The sequence below is a fragment of the Rhipicephalus microplus genome, chromosome X, assembly GCF_043290135.1.
Source record: "Rhipicephalus microplus isolate Deutch F79 chromosome X, USDA_Rmic, whole genome shotgun sequence".
In the NCBI taxonomy this organism is placed as follows: domain Eukaryota; kingdom Metazoa; phylum Arthropoda; class Arachnida; order Ixodida; family Ixodidae; genus Rhipicephalus; species Rhipicephalus microplus.
In genome coordinates this window covers 188590807-188607854 of record NC_134710.1, presented here as the reverse complement: position 1 = coordinate 188607854, position 17048 = coordinate 188590807, and the positions used below count along the sequence as shown (strand labels likewise).

General features: G+C 50.6%; 1 protein-coding gene across 4 annotated transcripts in view; it reads left to right on the top strand.

Annotated features, from left to right (window-relative positions):
* LOC119176989 (luciferin 4-monooxygenase) overlaps window positions 1-17048 on the top strand; it is a 117323-nt gene that overhangs the window by 93419 nt on the left and 6856 nt on the right. For 2 of the 4 annotated variants that reach the window (XR_012887129.1, XM_075878369.1), the window contains exons 8-9: window positions 16279-16379; window positions 16485-16632. The exons of 1 other annotated variant lie outside the window; for it this stretch is intronic. Coding sequence is in view for 2 of the 3 variants with exons in the window: in XM_075878369.1 (XP_075734484.1) it covers window positions 16279-16379; window positions 16485-16632 (249 nt within the window). In the remaining variant the exon portion in view is untranslated. The remainder of the gene's footprint in view (window positions 1-16278; window positions 16380-16484; window positions 16633-17048) is intronic. One more of the 4 variants, XM_075878370.1, reaches the window with a different exon arrangement.

The window sequence follows — 17048 nt, the reverse complement described above, 5'->3', positions numbered from 1 at the left end:
CCACCCGGAAAGCATACCATTGAGAACGGACTGAGTATAGTGACACGCAGAGGAATACGAAAAGTCTATGTGCCTTTTGCCCTCTTGTCTTCTCTTCTCCAAAAAGCTCATGACACTTTCGGTCATGTCGGGGTAAAGAAGACGTTGCGGCTTCTATCTCCACAGTACTATTGGCCCGACATCATCACCGACGTGAGCGAGTACAAACGCCACTGCTATATACTTGCCAGCGCTGCAAGAAACCGAAGACCAAACGATTTGGTTCCTTGAAGTCTTTGCCATCAGCGGAACAACCATTTGATCTTCTGGCAATGGACACAATCGGAGGTTTTGGCAACTACGGCTCATCCAAAAGATTCATTCACTTAGCCTTTGATCATGCCACCCATTAGTTCTGGGCTTTTGCACACAAAAATGAAACTTGCGACGCGTACATCTTTTGCCTGAAGAGTATCTTCGCTGCTGGAAAGCCTCAGAAGTTCCTTTCCGACCGTGGCACAGGATTCACTGCCGGCAAATTTAAGCAGTTCCTCAAGCACAACAATATTCATCAGCTTTTAACAAGCTCACAACGCCCGCAGTGTAATGGCCTAAACGAGCGCACTAATCAGACGATCGTTACTCGCCTCTGATGCACAATCAACGACGAACCCCGGAAACCGTGGCCGCGTCTCCTCTCGTACGTTGTCGACGAGTACAATAGAACACCTCACGAAGTCACGGGCTACCCACCCTGCTTTCTTATGTATGGCACACCATCGTATCCCTATCTTCTTTCAGGCGTTACCGAAAATCTGCAGGAAGATCGTACAAACCCAGTCCACAATTCAGTAGCATATCACGAGAAAAACAAGATCATATATGACAAGAAGTTCCTTTCATTAGAGCTTCAAGTGGGAGACCTTGTTCTATATGAAACACCCTGGTACCCGAACCGCGGCAAACTCAGCGCAATTATGGAAGGACCCTATACAATCATACGCAAGATTTCGGCAGTTAACTACGAGATCGACCGCAGCGTGGCTCCACTTGGTCGCCAGACTGACATCGTTCATGTGGGGAGACTTAAACGATATCATCCGCCCCTGCATCTACGTCTTTCTCGGGAGAAGGGGGAAGCGTGCGACGAACCACACGAGAACGGTGTGGTGGAATGGTAGAGAAGGAGGAAGACGAAGAAAAATAATTGGTTCATCGTACAGCCATCACGTTTCCTGCGTCATGTATATATATATATATATATATATATATATATATATATATATATATATATATATATATATATATATATATATATATTTCTATATATATATATATATATATATATATATTTCTATATATATATATATATATATATTTATATATTATGAGACCACGTCCGGTACGGCAGCAACCAGGTTATCTTTTTTAATCCAGACGCACGAGCCAGAGAGCCCGCCCGCGTGACATACGATGATGATCACTACAATGGTTTGGTCATACAGATGAAGATGACGTACATAGTCAGCGCTCACACTATTTTCCCCCTTCGCGAAAGAGGGCAGCAAGTTAGAAAGGGTTGGGACGCCGAATATATCGTTTCAGTCGAGAGACGTGGGCGATCTCGGTGTGGTGGCGATGGTGATCAGGAGCCGCGTTGACAGGAGCAACGCGATAGTTCACTTCAGATGTTCGTTCCAGGGCGGTGTATGGACCGAGATATCGGTGAAGGAATTTTTCGCAGACCCCAGGTACACGAACAGGTGTCCACAAAAGGACTTCGTCGCCTGGGCAGAACACAACAACTCGACGCTTCACATCAATGTCGATTTTTCTCTGGTCCTGAATGGTAGCAGTGTTGGCGTGGGCGATTTCACGGCAGCGGGCAATGCGAGCGGCGAACTCTTCCGGGAGAGATTAAGATGGATTGGTAGAAGTCGACAAAAAGGTGGTGTTCAGAACAAAAGTCGGTACACGGCCATACACGAGAAAAAAAAGGCTGAAATTCGTCGTACACTGTATGGCAGTGTTATATGCGAACGTGACGAAAGGAAGTATTGTGTCCCAGTTTTTGTGATCCGGTTGCACGTACATAGAGATCATGTCGGACAAAGTTCGGTGAAAATGCTCAGTCAGACCATTAGTTTCTGGGTGATACGCTGATGTGATCTTGTGGATGGTGTTAGAGGCCTGTAAGACTTCAGCAAGGACATGTGAAAGAAATGTCTTGCCACGGTCACTAAGGAGCACACGCGGTGCGCCATGTCGTAAAATAATGGCGCGAAGAAAAAAATCGGCTACTTCAGAGGTAGCACCAGACGAAAGAGCTGCCGTCTCCGCGTAGCGAGTAAGGTGGTCTACGGCAGTAACAATCCAGCGGTGACCGGCTGGCGTAAGCGGAAGAGGTCCGTATAAGTCTATGCCCACAAATTCAAAGGGAGTGGACGGGCACGGCAGTGATTGCGACGGCCCCGCGGGAAGAGACGTGGTACGTTTTCGGTGCTGGCATGACGCGCAGGAAGCGACGTATTTGGCGACTAAAGTGGAGAGGCCAGGCCAAAAGCAGCGAGTCTTGAGGCGGTCGTAGGTCTTGTGAAACCCTAAGTGGCCAGCTGTCGCATCGTCATGAAACGCTTGTAGAACTTCCAGACGAAGTGAGCGAGGAATGACGGGAACCCATTGGTTACCGAGAGGATGGTAAATTTGCCGACATAATGTTTTCTCTTGAAGCTTGAAACGGGCAAGTTGTCGTCTTAGGCGGCTGTTTCGAGCACGCGATAAGCCAGTGAGCCGATCGATGATTGTGCGGCAGTAGGTATCGGCATGTTGAAGCGAGGCGAGATCTGTGAACGAAAGAAGGTCCGCCGAGGCAACTAACTGTTTCGAAGCAGCAGCCGTCTGTTTGGTCACTTTGACGGGCGGTGACGAACAGATGGAAGGTGACACTTCGGCACTTTGCGAGAGCGGGCAACGGGACAAAGCGTCGGCATCTTGGTGCTCTCGGCCCGACCTATATGTGACGCTGTAGTCATACTCTTGCAATCGTAGTACCCAACGGCCAAGGCGTCCCGACAAATTTTTGAGAGACGATAACCAACACAGAGCATGATGGTCAGTCACTATTGTGAAATGCTGGCCGTATAAGTAAGAACGAAACTTTTGTATGGACCACACGATGGCGAGACATTCTTGCTCAGTGATGCTGTAGTTTCGTTCAGCAGGTAACAGAGTACGGCTCGCGTAGGCCACTACTTGTTCTTCAGCGGAAACGTGGTTCCGCTGAAGAAGGACAGCACCGATGCCAAGTCCACTTGCGTCAGTGTGTAGCACAGTATGTGCTGCGGGGTCGAAATGGTGAAGCACTGGCCGTGATGTGAGGCATCGCTTGAGGGTGTGAAAAGCGGCTTCGCAGTCATCCGACCAGACAAAGGGTGCGCTCGTGGTCAGACGTTTGTGCAGAGGAGCCGCAATAGTGGCGAAATCACGTTCAAAGTGGCGGAAATACGACGCTAAGCCAAGGAAGCTGCGGAGGTATTTCTGTGTGGTTGGTGTAGAAAAGTGCAGTACCGCGGCAACCTTGTTGGGATCGGGCTCAACGCCATGTTTACTGACGACGTGACCTAATACCTGGATGCTGTGACTGGCAAACCGACACTTCTTAGTGTTGAGCTGGAGAGCGGCCTTAGCTAAACACATGAGGACTTCGTCTAGTCGTTCCAGGTGCTGTGAGAAGCTGGACGAAAAGATGACAATGTCGTCCAGGTAGCAAAGGCAGGTCTTCCATTTTAATCCCCGCAGTACCGCGTCTACCATCCGTTCGAATGTGGCTGGGGCATTGCACAGGCCAAAAGGCATCACATTGAATTAATAGAGCCCATCTGGCGTAGCAAACGCAGTCTTCTCTTTATCAGACTCGTGCATTGGAATCTGCCAATAACCGGAGCGCAAGTCGAGACTTGAAAAGTACTCAGCACCTCAACCACTTATGAGACCACGTCCGGTACAGCAACCAGGTTATCTTTTTTAATCCAGACGCACGAGCCAGAGAGACAGCCCGAGTGACATACGATGATGATCACTACAATGGTTTGGTCGTACAGATGAAGATGAAGTAAATAGTCAGCGCTCACAATATATATATATATATTGTCGCGGTACAGTGCCAACCAACAAAGGCAGATAAACGTTGACACAGCGCACAGCGACTCTCAGCAGCCGAACAGCAAGAGCGCCTTCTTTATCTTCAATCAGCCAGAGCTCCACTACCTGGTGTTCGCCAAATCCCCTTATTGTCGTTTTGGTCCACCAGTACACACGCGTCATTCCCCCCCCCCCCTCTTAATGAGCATCGCCCCGATGCTAAACGAGAAGTGCAGTTTTTTTTGTCGGTTCTTTAAGAAGTGTCTTGCGCAGTCACTACCTTTCATAAGGCTTCATGTGGACAACGTAAACTACTTCAGGACGGTGTTGGCGAAGCCTCGTACTACATGAACTGTCGGGGACGACCTCATAAGTAACATCACTCAGTCTTCGCAGTACTAGATATGGCCCAAAGTATCTCCTTAAGAGCTTTTCAGAGAGTCCTCGTTTCCGTATGGGCGTCCAAACCCATACTCTGTCGCCGGTCTGGTAAACGACTGTTCTGCGGCGAGAATTGTAGCGGCTCGCGTCGTACTCTTGTTGTTGCTGGATTCGCAGACGTGCTAGTTGCCTTGCTTCTTCCGCTCGTTCTGTAAACATCTCGGCGTCCGGTTTGAAGTCGTCGCATTCGTGCGCTAGCATCGCATCCAACATGATTCGTACCTCCCTTCCGTGAATTAGGTTGAACGGGGTCATCTGAGTTGTTTCTTGCTTGTCAGTGTTGTATGCAAACGTGATATATGGCAAGATTTCGTCCCAATTTTTTTGTTCTACGTCTACGTACATTGAAAGCATGTCTTCAATTGTTTTGTTCAGACGCTCTGTAAGCCCGTTCGTTTGCGGGTGGTAGGCGGTGGTCTTACGATGGGTTGTTCCACTCAGCATGAGGACTTGTTCCAAAAGAGCTGCCGTAAATGCGGTTCCTCTGTCTGTGATTATGACGCTTGGTGCACCATGCCGCAGGACAACGTTCTCGATGAAAAATTGTGCCACCTCCGCTGCTGTACCTCTCTGGATAGCCTTTGTTTCAGCATAACGGGTAAGGTAATCAGTCGCGACAATAACCCAGCGGTTCCCAGCAGTAGAAGTAGGAAGTGGGCCCAAAATATTCGTGCCAATCTGGTCGAATGGTGTTCTTGGGACCTGCACGGGCTGCAGGAGGCCAGCTGGTTTAGTCGGCGGTGACTTCCGTCGCTGGCAGTCAAGGCAAGTACGAACATGGTGTTTTACGACTATGGTCAGTCTTGGCCAGAAGTAGCGCTGCCGTACTCTGGCCAACGTTCTTGTGTAACCTAAGTGGCCTGATGTCACCTCGTTGTGGCATGCTTCGAGCACTTCGGAGCGAAGGGCTGCTGGGATGACGAGCAAATACGCAGATCCTGCCGAAGAGAAGTTTCTTTTGTATAGTACTCCGCTCCGTAAGCAAAATGATGACAGCGCTCTTACGAAAACAGTTGGTGCCTTCTGATATCTTCCCTCCTGGTAATTAATTAGGGCAAGTAACTCAGGGTCGCCACGTTGTTGCTGTGCAATAGCAGTTGAGTCAAGCACACCAAAAAATGCTGTTTCCTCCTCATCGGATAGAGTTGCCGATTCAATGGGTGAGCGGGATAGACAGTCGGCGTCCATGTGGCGCTTTCCTGACTTGTGTACGACATTCATGTCGCACTTCTGCAGCCTGAGACTCCAACGCGCAAATCTCCCGGTAGGATCTTTAAGATTTGTCAACCAACACAGTGAGTGGTGGTCGCTGATGACCTTGAAAGGGCGGCCGTATAAATACGGGCGAAATTTTGTGACCGCCCATACCACGGCGAGGCATTCCTTTTCAGTCGTTGAGTAATTCGTCTCGGCGCGTGTTAGTGTTCGGCTTGCATAGGCGATTACTCTTTCTGTGCCCTCTTGCAGCTGCACAAGCACAGCTCCCAAACCAATATTGCTGGCATCAGTGTGTAGCATCGTTGGGGCTTTCTCATCAAAGTGGGGAAGCACTGGAGGCGTCTGTAGTCGCTGGCGGAGGTTCTTAAAAGCAGCTTCTTCTTCGTTGCTTCATTGGAAAGCAACGTCTCCTCTCGTGAGGCGGGTCAACGGTGATGCGATGCGTGCGAAGTCCGCGATGAATCGCCTATAATACGCACATAGTCCGAGGAATCGTCGGACAGCCTTCTTATCAGTCGGCACCGGGAACTGTGCAACAGCTGCAATCTTTTCAGGATCAGGACGAACGCCTGCGTGACTGACAACGTGGCCAAGAAATTGCAGCTCTTCATAGCAAAAGTGGCACTTTTCAGGCTTCAACGTTAAGCCCGCAGACCGTATGGCTTGTAAAACTGCCTCAAGTCTTTTAAGGTGCTGGTCAAATGTTGCGGCGAAAACTACGACATCATCAAGGTAGACCAAGCAAGTTTTCCACTTCAACCCAAAAAGTACGGTATCCATAAGTCTTTGAAAGGTAGCAGGCGCTGAACATAAACCAAAGGGCAAGACTTTAAATTCATATAAGCCATCTGGTGTCACAAAAGCAGTCTTCTCGTGGTCTCTTGGGTCTACCTCGATTTGCCAATACCCACTCCTTAAGTCCATCAATGAAAAGTAACGAGCATATCGAAGTCTGTCGAGAGAGTCATCTATACGAAGAAGTGGATACACATCTCTCTTTGTCACCTGATTAAGTTTTCGGTAATCTACACAAAAGCGCAGGCTGCCATCTTTTTTTAACAAGGACTACAGGTGACGCCCAGGGGCTTTTTGAGGGCTGAATGACGTCATCTTCTAGCATTTTGTCGACTTGCTCTTGTATCACTTCGCGTTCCTTTGCAGCCACGCGATAGGGGTTTTGGTGAATTGGTCTCGCCATGTCCTCGGTAATTATTCGATGCTTGGTTAGAGGCGTGCAGCCAACTCTTGATGTTGTCGAAAAGCAGTCTTTGAATTCGACCAGTAGCTCAAGAAGCCTCTTTCGCTCGTTCTTAGGCAAAGTAGTGCTAACGTCAAGAACTGTTGTCGAATCAAGTTTCGGCGCCTCGTCGACTACTGCCAAGCAGCCTTCTGCGTCTGTGATATCGTCGAAGTAAGCGACGGCCATGCCTTTTGGAAGGTGCCGGCGCTCATCACTAAAATTTGTCAGAAGCAAGTCCGTGCATCCAGTGGTGACACTGACGATACCTCTTGCGACGGAAACGCCGTGTGTGAAGATGAGCGAGGTTATTCGGTCTGCTACTCCTTCGCCGTCAAACTGGACAGCGGCTGCCACAGAAACAAGCGTGCATGACTGAGGAGGGAGAACAACGTCGTCATCAGCTAGACGCAATTGGTTTGGTCGCGCCTGTGTACAATCAGGTGCGCCCGAACTGTTGCGGAATGTAATAAAACTGTCTGGGATATTTATGACGGCGCCGTACTCTCGTAAGAAGTCCATATCAATAATTAGATCCTTGCAGCATGCGGCGAGAACGACGAACGACGCAATGAAAGAAGAACCTCCTATGTCAATTCTCGCTGTGCATCTTCCAGAGGGCATCAATAACTGACCACCTGCCGTCCTTATTTGAGGGCCTGTCCAGGGTGTCTTCACTTTCTTGAGGCGGATGGCGAGGTCCTGACTGATGATAGAAAAGTCGGCACCGGTGTCGACTAAGGGTGTTACTTTCTGGCCGTCAAGAAAAGCACTCAGGTCAGCGGTCACAATGTCGTCGCTCTCACGTCTTGTTGGATTTACAGCGTCGTGTAATGGGGGCTTTTCGTCGTCATCTTCATTGCCTGCAACCTTACCCCCGGAGGTCGCCGCCCTCAGTTTCCCCGTCGCGGGCTGGGTGACCTTCTTGCGTTAAGTTCCGCGGAAGTACGTCGGTGTGACGAAGGTGAATGAGCGGGAGAAGGAGAGCGGGATAGACGTCCCAAACCTGGCTGGCGGGTAGGTGTTGCCTCCTAGTCAGAAGTACGGTATTCGTAAAAGTGAGAACGGGCTCCATGGAAAGAGGCGTCCTCCTGGCGTGGTATGTATTCTTCGTTCGCACGTCGATCGTCAGACCATGTTCGAAGAGGGCGGAACGAATCACTGCGGTGCCAGCAATGACGGGCAATATGACCTGCACTTCCGCAGTTAAAGCATAGTGGACGTCGATCGATTGTGTGCCATGTGTCTGTTCTTCGGAGCGGTGGACGTCTGAGCCTCCCTTTTTGCGACGATGTCTATGGTGCTGCTGTGGACGCCTGGTGGTACGTCGGTTGGCTTGGCGGTCGGCTCAGGGTCTGCTCTTGCCGTGGTGACCAAGGGGCCGTCGGCACTGGGTGATATGGCGGTGATGGACCAGATGGTGAACGTCGCAGAGCATCGGCATAGCTCATGGGACGGTGCTCGTCACCAGGACCAGCGGTAGAAAATGCGTGGCGTATTTCGTCGCGTACCAGTTCAGCGACGGACGCAACGAGGGTTTGAGCAACTGGATTCCGGAACTTTTGCAGTTCTTCACGAACTATTTCCCTAATGAGGTCTCGCAGCGAGCTTTGATCGTCAGGTATGGCAGCAGCATTGATTGGGGCGCTGCTAGACATTCGATGAAACTGCCTGCATCTTTGATGGAGCGCCCGCTCCATAGCCGTAGCCTCCTTGATGAAGTCAACTACGGTACTTAGAGGGTGGCGCAGTAGCCCGGCGAAAAGTTGCTCCTTAACGCCGCACATGAGGTAGCTCAACTTCCTATCTTCACTCATGTTCGGGTCAGTTCGACGAAAAAGGCGAGTCATATCTTCAGCAAACATAGTAACGCTTTCGTTGGGTTTTTGAACGCGTAGCTCCAACAGCTGCCGCGCACGGTCACGTCGATCGACATTGGTGAACGTATCGACAAGCTGTTGTCGAAAGTCGCCCCAAGTTAACAGACTGGCTTTTCTGTTCTCATACCAAATTTTCGCACCACCGTCAAGGTAGAAATAGGCGCGTGAGAGCTTTTCTTGTTCAGGCCACAGATTAATCTTGGCGACACGCTCGTAGTGCTCAAGCCAGTCGTCCACGTCTTCATGGGCGCCGCCACTAAAGTGATAGGGAACCAGTGGTTGAAAGATGGTTACCTGTGAAGGCTGTGTTGGCGGGGGGCGTTGGGGCGCCGGTTGCGGATTGGCGTTGGCCATTTGGTGAGGTAATAGGCACTTGCGAGGTTCCGTGGAAGGCGTGAACTCTGGAGCGAGGCCTATCAGCCGCCGATCGAACCGGTGCACGGGAGTTGCAATGGGTGACAATGCGTCCGAGCTAGATGTACGGCTCCCAGTGGGAGTATGGAGCATTAGGTAGGGTTGGGTCCCAGCACTTCCACCAGTGTCGCGGTACAGTGCCAACCAAAGGCAGATAAACGTTGACACAGCGACTCTCAGCAGCCGAACAGCAAGAGCGCCTTCTTTATCTTCAATCAGCCACAGCTCCACTACCTGGTGTTCGCCAAATCCCCTTATTGTCGTTTTGGTCCACCAGTACACACGCGTCAATATATATATATATATTGTTAAGGCGTTTATTAGCCGGCAACGAGCGAGAATATGCAATGGCGACAGTCACAGCAAAGCACGGGCTCTCAGCGCGAGCGGCGTCCTTGTTGGGTAGCCCCACTAGAAGGTACTCAAGAGTTCGACCCATTTCATAGTTCGGAGGCTTCGCTACAATTACCCCGGGGTCGAAGAGGGAGCCGCCTGGCGACCTAACAGCTTGTTATTATTAGCGGGTCATAATAAGCCTTCAGGCGCTCCACGTTGACGATGTCTCGCCCACGGCGGCGCATGTCCGAAGATTGTTCAACGGGTTCGATCAGATAGTTGACGGGTGAGGTGTGCTCGATGACACGGTAGGGGCCTTCGTATTTGGGACGTAGTTTGGAAGAGAGGCCAGCGGCAGAGGTCGGAATCGAGAGCCATACAAGCGCACCAGGAAGGAACATGGGCTCAGAAGTGGTGGAGCCATCACGGATACTCTTCTGCCGCTCTTGATCTTGCATCGTAAAAGTCTTGGCAAGCTCGCGACACTCTTCAGCAAGCCTGGCTGTCTCGGAAATAGGTGTACACTCAGATGGATCCGGCGTGTACGGGAGTATCGTGTCCATGGTGTGCGACGGGTGCCTTCCGTACAGCAAGTAGAAAGGTGAAAAACCAGTCGTGCTCTGAGGGGCGGTGTTGTAGGCGTAGGTGACGAAGGGCAGTATATTATCCCAATTAGTGTGGTTGGCAGCGACGTACATAGAAAGCATGTCGCCGAGGGTGCGGTTAAAGCGTTCGGTGAGGCCATTCGTCTGTGGGTGGTAAGCAGTAGTTTTGTGGTGGACAGAATGGCACTCCGTCAGAATGGCTTCGACGACTTCCGACAAGAAGACACGGCCTCGATCGCTGAGAAGCTCTTGGGGTGGTCCGTGGCGCAGTATAAATCGATGCAGCAGGAAGGACGCAACATCGCGCGCAGCAGCCGCAGGGAGAGCGGCGGTTTCGGCGTATCGTGTTAAATGGTCAACGGCAACGATGGCCCAGCGGTTACCAGCCGACGTCAGAGGAAGTGGTCCATACAAATCGATACCTACGCGCCCAAAGGGACGGTCAGGGCAAGGTAACGGTTGTAGACTGGCGTGCGACATGTGGGCTGACGGTTTACGGCGTTGGCAAGTGAGGCAAGAGCGAACGAACTGCTGCACATAGCGGTACATCCCGCGCCAGAAGTAGCGTTGTCGAATGCGATGGTAGGTTTTGAATACCCCAGAGTGCGCGCATTGCGGATCAGAATGGAATGATTCACATATCTCTGACCGCAGACTGCGGGGTATCACGAGTAACCACTGGCGGCCGTCGGCGTCGTAATTGCGTCGGTGTAGGAGGCCGTCACGAATGGCGAAATGGCGAGCTTGACGACGCAATGCACGCGTGGATGGCGTTGCGGATGGATCAGAGAGCATGTCGATGAGCGGGCCGATCCAATTATCCTTTCGCTGTTCGGTAGCGATGATGTCAACATCAATGGCAGAAACAGCAGCCGAGGATACTGAGGAGAGCACATCACCTTCAGGCAGAGGGGAGCGCGAGAGGGCGTCGGCGTCAGCATGCTGGCGTCCGTTGCGGTACAGCACGCTGATATCGTAGTCTTGTAAGCGAAGAGCCCAACGGGCGAGACGGCCTGAGGGATCCTTCAATGATGAAAGCCAGCATAGTGCATGATGGTCGGTGACGACATCGAATGGGCGACCATACAAATAAGGTCGAAACTTTGTAAGAGCCCAGACGATCGCCAGGCACTCTTTCTCCGTGACGGTGTAGTTTTTCTCGGCTCTCGTGAGCGTACGGCTTGCATATGCTACGACATATTCAGGGAATCCGGGTTTTCGCTGCGCCAGGACAGCGCCGAGGCCTACTCCGCTGGCGTCCGTGTGCACCTCCGTCGGGGCTGTAGGGTCGTAGTGGCGTAGAATGGGAGGCGACGTCAACAAATGGCGGAGCTTCGCGAACGCGTCGTCGCACTCGGATGACCACGAATTGAAGGACCCGTTGCTTCCAAGGAGCTTCGTCAGCGGTGATATGATCGTGGCGAAATTTCGTATGAAGCGTCGGAAGTATGAGCACAGGCCCAGGAAACTACGCAGTTCTTTGATAGATGCAGGTTTGGGGAATTCGGCCACGGCCTGAAGCTTGGCAGGATCAGGAAGAATGCCGTCTTTGGACACGACGTACCCAAGTATGGTGAGTTGCCGTGCTGCAAAGCGGCACTTTTTCAGATTTAGTTGTAAGCCGGCATTGCTCACACGTGCGAAAACTTCTTTCAGACGTTGGAGATGCGTGGAGAAATCCGGAGCAAAGACAATGACATCGTCGAGGTAACACAAGCACGTGTACCATTTCAAGTTGCGCAGAACGGTGTCCATCATGCGCTCAAAGGTCGCAGGTGCATTACATAGACCAAACGGCATGACGTTAAACTCGTACAAGCCGTCTGGCGTGACGAAGGCGGTCTTTGGTCGAGCGTCGTCAGCCATGGGTACTTGCCAGTACCCCGAGCGCAGATCGAGAGAAGAAAAAAAAATCGGCTCCATGAAGGCTGTCAATCGCGTCATCGATGCGTGGCAGTGGATAAACATCCTTGCGAGTGATCTTATTGAGCCGTCTGTAGTCCACACAGAACCGCACAGAACCGTCTTTCTTCGCAACAAGAACAACAGGAGACGCCCATGGACTGTCGGAGGGCCGAATAACGTCGCGTCGGAGCATATCGTCAACCTGATCATTAATTACTCGACGTACAGCAGGCGACACGCGATATGGATGTTGCCGTAAAGGTGGATGGGCACCAGTGTCGATGCGATGCGTAACAACGGACGTGCGACCGAGAGAACTTCGCCCGACATCGAAAGAAGAACGATATTCTTGTAACAGGTCCAGAAGTTGGGAACGCTGTACGGCCGTAAGGTTGTCAGCGATGGAGGGGCCAAATACATCAGCAGACGACGAATCAGAAGTGGAAACAGCATTGATGGTACACGACCTGGGAGCGCGCGTGTCATCGGGTACGTCCAGGACTTGTGCGTCGTCGACTGGTTCCACTCTGCCGAGACATTCCCCTCGAAGCAAGGTAACAGCGTACGAGAACGGGTTGGTTACAAAAATAGCAGTGTTGCCCTGGTTGACCTGCACGGTCGCGAAAGGTACTAGCAACCCTTTCCTGCTGCAAGCGCGGTCAGATGGCGAAACAAGTCCAATGGTGTCGGAGAGACCAGCGCAGTAGACAGACACAGCCGTCGTCGAGTTTGGAGGCACTGTTGTATCGTCTCTCGTTAGAATCTTGCTCAGTGTCGGGGGACTGTCTTCTGGCGTCAAATGCGAGAAAGGTGAGAGCTCAATTTCGGCGGCGGCACAATAGATGACGGCGTCATGGCGGGAGAGAAAATCCCATCCCAGGATGACGTCATGAGAGCATGCCTGAATGACGATGAACTGGGCGACATACAGAACGTCCTGGATGACAACGCGAGCTGTGCACCCTGCTGTAGGATGAATCCGGTGCAAACTCGCAGTACGGAGGGATAACCCAGAAAGTGGCGTCGTCACTTTACGAAGTAAGCGGCAGAGTTTTTCGTCCATAACTGATACGGCAGCTCCAGTGTCAATAAGAGCCGATGCACAAACACCGTCCACAAGCACGTCAATGACATTCGAGGGGCTGCTCTGAGGGCTTTCACATTGCGATAGCGTCGCAGTCCTTGCCTCAGGGACTGCGACGACTAGTTTTCCCGCTCATGAGCTGCCGCACTTGGCCGCATGGGAGACAGGGAACGGCGTCGTGGAGACGGTGATCTTCGAGATGGACCTGGGCGAGATCGAGGTGGCATAGACGGCGGTTCTTCGCGATAAGGACGGCTGAGTTGGCCAGCAACAGGTGAAGAAATGGGAGCCGGCTGTACGCGATGGCAATAACGGGCCACGTGACCGGCGTAACCGCAGGCAAAGCAGATGGGCCGGTTGTCGGGTGTGCGCCATCTGTTCACCGGGGTAGGTCTCACCCATGTCGCAAGGGCTGATGGACGGAACGGTGGCTGCATGGTGGACTGAAGCTGAGGCTGAGGGGTTACGTCAACATACGTAGCGGGCATACCCGCTGCAACGGACGGAGGTCGTGCAGCAGCTTCAGCGTAGGTCAGAGGGGCGGGTGCTTGAACGACTTGGGGTGGCCTGGCGACCACTTGCGCGTAACTCAGGGACGCAGGAGCCGGAGGCTGTTGGGGGTGGTAAGCAGGCATTACCTCCGCTATTTCCTGTTCAATCGCTCGGCGGATGGGAGGGAGAAGGGTAGTAGCCGATTGTTGAACAGCAGGTTGGTGGGAAAAGGGCAGGAGGGAGAACTGACGCGCGATTTCCTCACGGATAAAGGACTTCAGTTCTGCCATCAACGCCACTTGGTCACAACTGGCCTCCAAGCCAGCAAGCGTTGCACCTCGTGGTGGGGAGCGTCGGGTCATCGAACGCTGCCGGCGGAGCTCCTCGTAGCTCTGGCACAGTGTGATGACCTCAGCCACCGTGCCGGGGTTTTTGGCGAGCAGCATCGTGAAGGCATCATCATCGATGCCTTTCATGATGTTTCGGATCTTGTCAGACTCGGACATGGTGTGATTGGATTTGTTACATAGGTCCAGGACATCTTCAATATAGCTGGTGAATGACTCACCAGCCTCCTGAGCACGTTCACGCAAGCGCTGCTCGGCTTGCAGCTTGCGAACCGCAGGGCGGCCGAAGACGTTGACGATTGCGGTCTTGAAATCGGACCAGGTGGCAAAATCGGACGCGTGGTTGTTGTACCACAAACTGGCGACACCGGCAAGGTAAAACACCAAGTTTGTCAGCTTGCCGTCCTCGTCCCATTTGTTGGGGACGCTCACGCGGTCGTAAATGGCGAGCCAGTCCTCCACGTCAGTGCCATCAGCGCCAGTGAAGATGGGTGGATCGCGGATTCTGGGGACACCGGGACAAGGGGGTGGCATCGGAGGAGGCGTTTGCTGAGAAGCGTCTTGGTACATAGTAGATGGCAGGGTACGTGATCGTAGCTCCAAAGGCATAGACAGGGATCGCAGCACTCTCCACCAAATTGTTAAGGCGTTTATTAGCCGGCAACGAGCGAGAATATGCAATGGCGACAGTCACAACAAAGCACGGGCTCTCAGCGCGAGCGGCGTCCTTGTTGGGTAGCCCCACTAGAAGGTACTCAAGAGTTCGACCCATTTCATAGTTCGGAGGCTTCGCTACAATATATATATATATATATATATATATATATATATATATATATATATATATATATATATATATATATATATATATATATATATATATATATATATATATATATATATATATATATATATATATATATATGCACGCGCGCGCGTACGCACCCACCCCACCACGGTAGGGTATATTGTAAGCTGTAGCGTGAGGCTCAACCGAACGCGAACGTAGCAAAGAAAGAAAGGTGAAGCCCACATGTTCACACTTGCCTTTATGTAGTGAAAAACTGCAAAAAGTCTGACAAACAGGACTCTCACAGCATTCTTCAAAATTATGAAATGTTCCGCGTGACTAAACCATTTCTCTATTGTACAGAATATTCAACGTTTTCATTGTAGAAAATCCCCACAACTTCTTTCAAAAACATTTGTCCTAGTCAGGTAAAATGGCTGAGAAATTCGGTATTGAATGGCACATGTAAAACACAAAAAACAAACGCGTAGAAAGAGTAAGCGATTTAATTACTGTTTCTGGAACCGAATTAAAACCACTGTATGTCATGGTATAAACACTGACAATATAAAAATCACAACACTTGACAAGGTAATGTATTGGGGTTGGATAATTGAAATCTGAGTGTTGATACACTTCTAACTGCAAAACCACAAGTCACTGCCGCTTGCACAACCACCTTCAGCTGCTGAGATGACTGGTCCCTTTAAGAGAAATGGGGCCAGGCTGTTTTTCCTCTACAATAAAAAAATCTCGTAAACCTAAAATAAATAAAAAAGAAACAATGATCAAAAGTTTCACAAAGTGTGCAACATATACCGTATATACCTTGCATGACTGACTGGTTCTTCAGGTATGTGTAAGTATAAATGGAGTAAATAGGCATCGCGCTCCACTCCTGGGCGAAATGCTGGGAAGGGTATACGGCGCAATAAACGCCATAAAAAGCGCGCTGTGGAAGAATCTTTATACTTTCGGGACGTAAATATAAACCTTATTTACCTTTTTAACTTGCTCGCACAGGCTAAAAGAAAGGTGCAGTGCCAAGGCGATAATAATTCATTAGCTGTATGCATCGACAAGTCTAATTGAATGTTAAGTTCTATCTTTAAGTATATATGCATCAACACAGGTACATGTGCTGAAATTCTTAAGGATCAAGAAAAGCATATTATATATTTTTTACGGTTAGATGTGTTCGTGCACCCACCAGTCACAATTTCTCTAGACATGCGCCTAGTTCCATTAACGCTTCAGTATTGTGTTTCTGGTGTTCATTTTTTGCCACTGCGAGTGTTTCATGGCCCGGTGCTCATTTAATTTAGATCCGTGACAGTGCGTGCTGTGATTCACACCACCAGGCTGGAACAATCTATAGATGAAGCGGTCTAATATTTTGCGTCTGCGCAGGATACGGGCTAACGGAGAGCTTCGGCGCTGGAACCTTCTCTTTTGGAGTTAGCGTCAGTAGCGACTGCGTCGGGGCGCCTAACTTCATGTCTAGCCTCAAGGTAACATTCCTATCTAGTTTCACGTAATGTACGTAGTTATTTATTTCACTGCAATGCAAACAACCAGCCACAGGAGTACATGTGTCATTAACATGCATATATCAGCAGGTTGTCGACGTGAACACAGGAAAAAAACTGGGACCTGGTCAGCGCGGAGAAATACGAATCAAGAGCCCATGCTGCGCTATGGGTTATCTGAACAACAGCCAAGCCACCGCCGAGCTGTACGATGAGGAGGGGTTCTTGAAAACCGGTGCGCAAACGTTTCTCTCTTCCCCAAACTCCTAACACCGCATACTTTGTTTATGGGCACCGCAGACGATGCACGACAGTCATTTCACAAGCAGTGAGTGTAGATTAAAAAGAAATCTTGTGTCAAAAACATGTATATTATAATTGAAAACCTTGCATTACCAAGCAGCGGCAAAATATAAGACGTTAGACAGGTATAGTTTACCATTAGCTTTATAGCAGGGGTTAAGTGAATAGCGTTACTGAGCCGCAAACGTTCGTTATGAACAGCCCCTTATAGTTTAGCCAGAGAACACCTACCTCTTAACGGGATAGCGTTTACGTGGTTTATGAGCCCCTGCTGGGATGGTGGTGCCACCTATCAGATAGCGAATAAGCTACAGAACAGAAGAAAGTGAAAGAAAAGAAGAATGACTG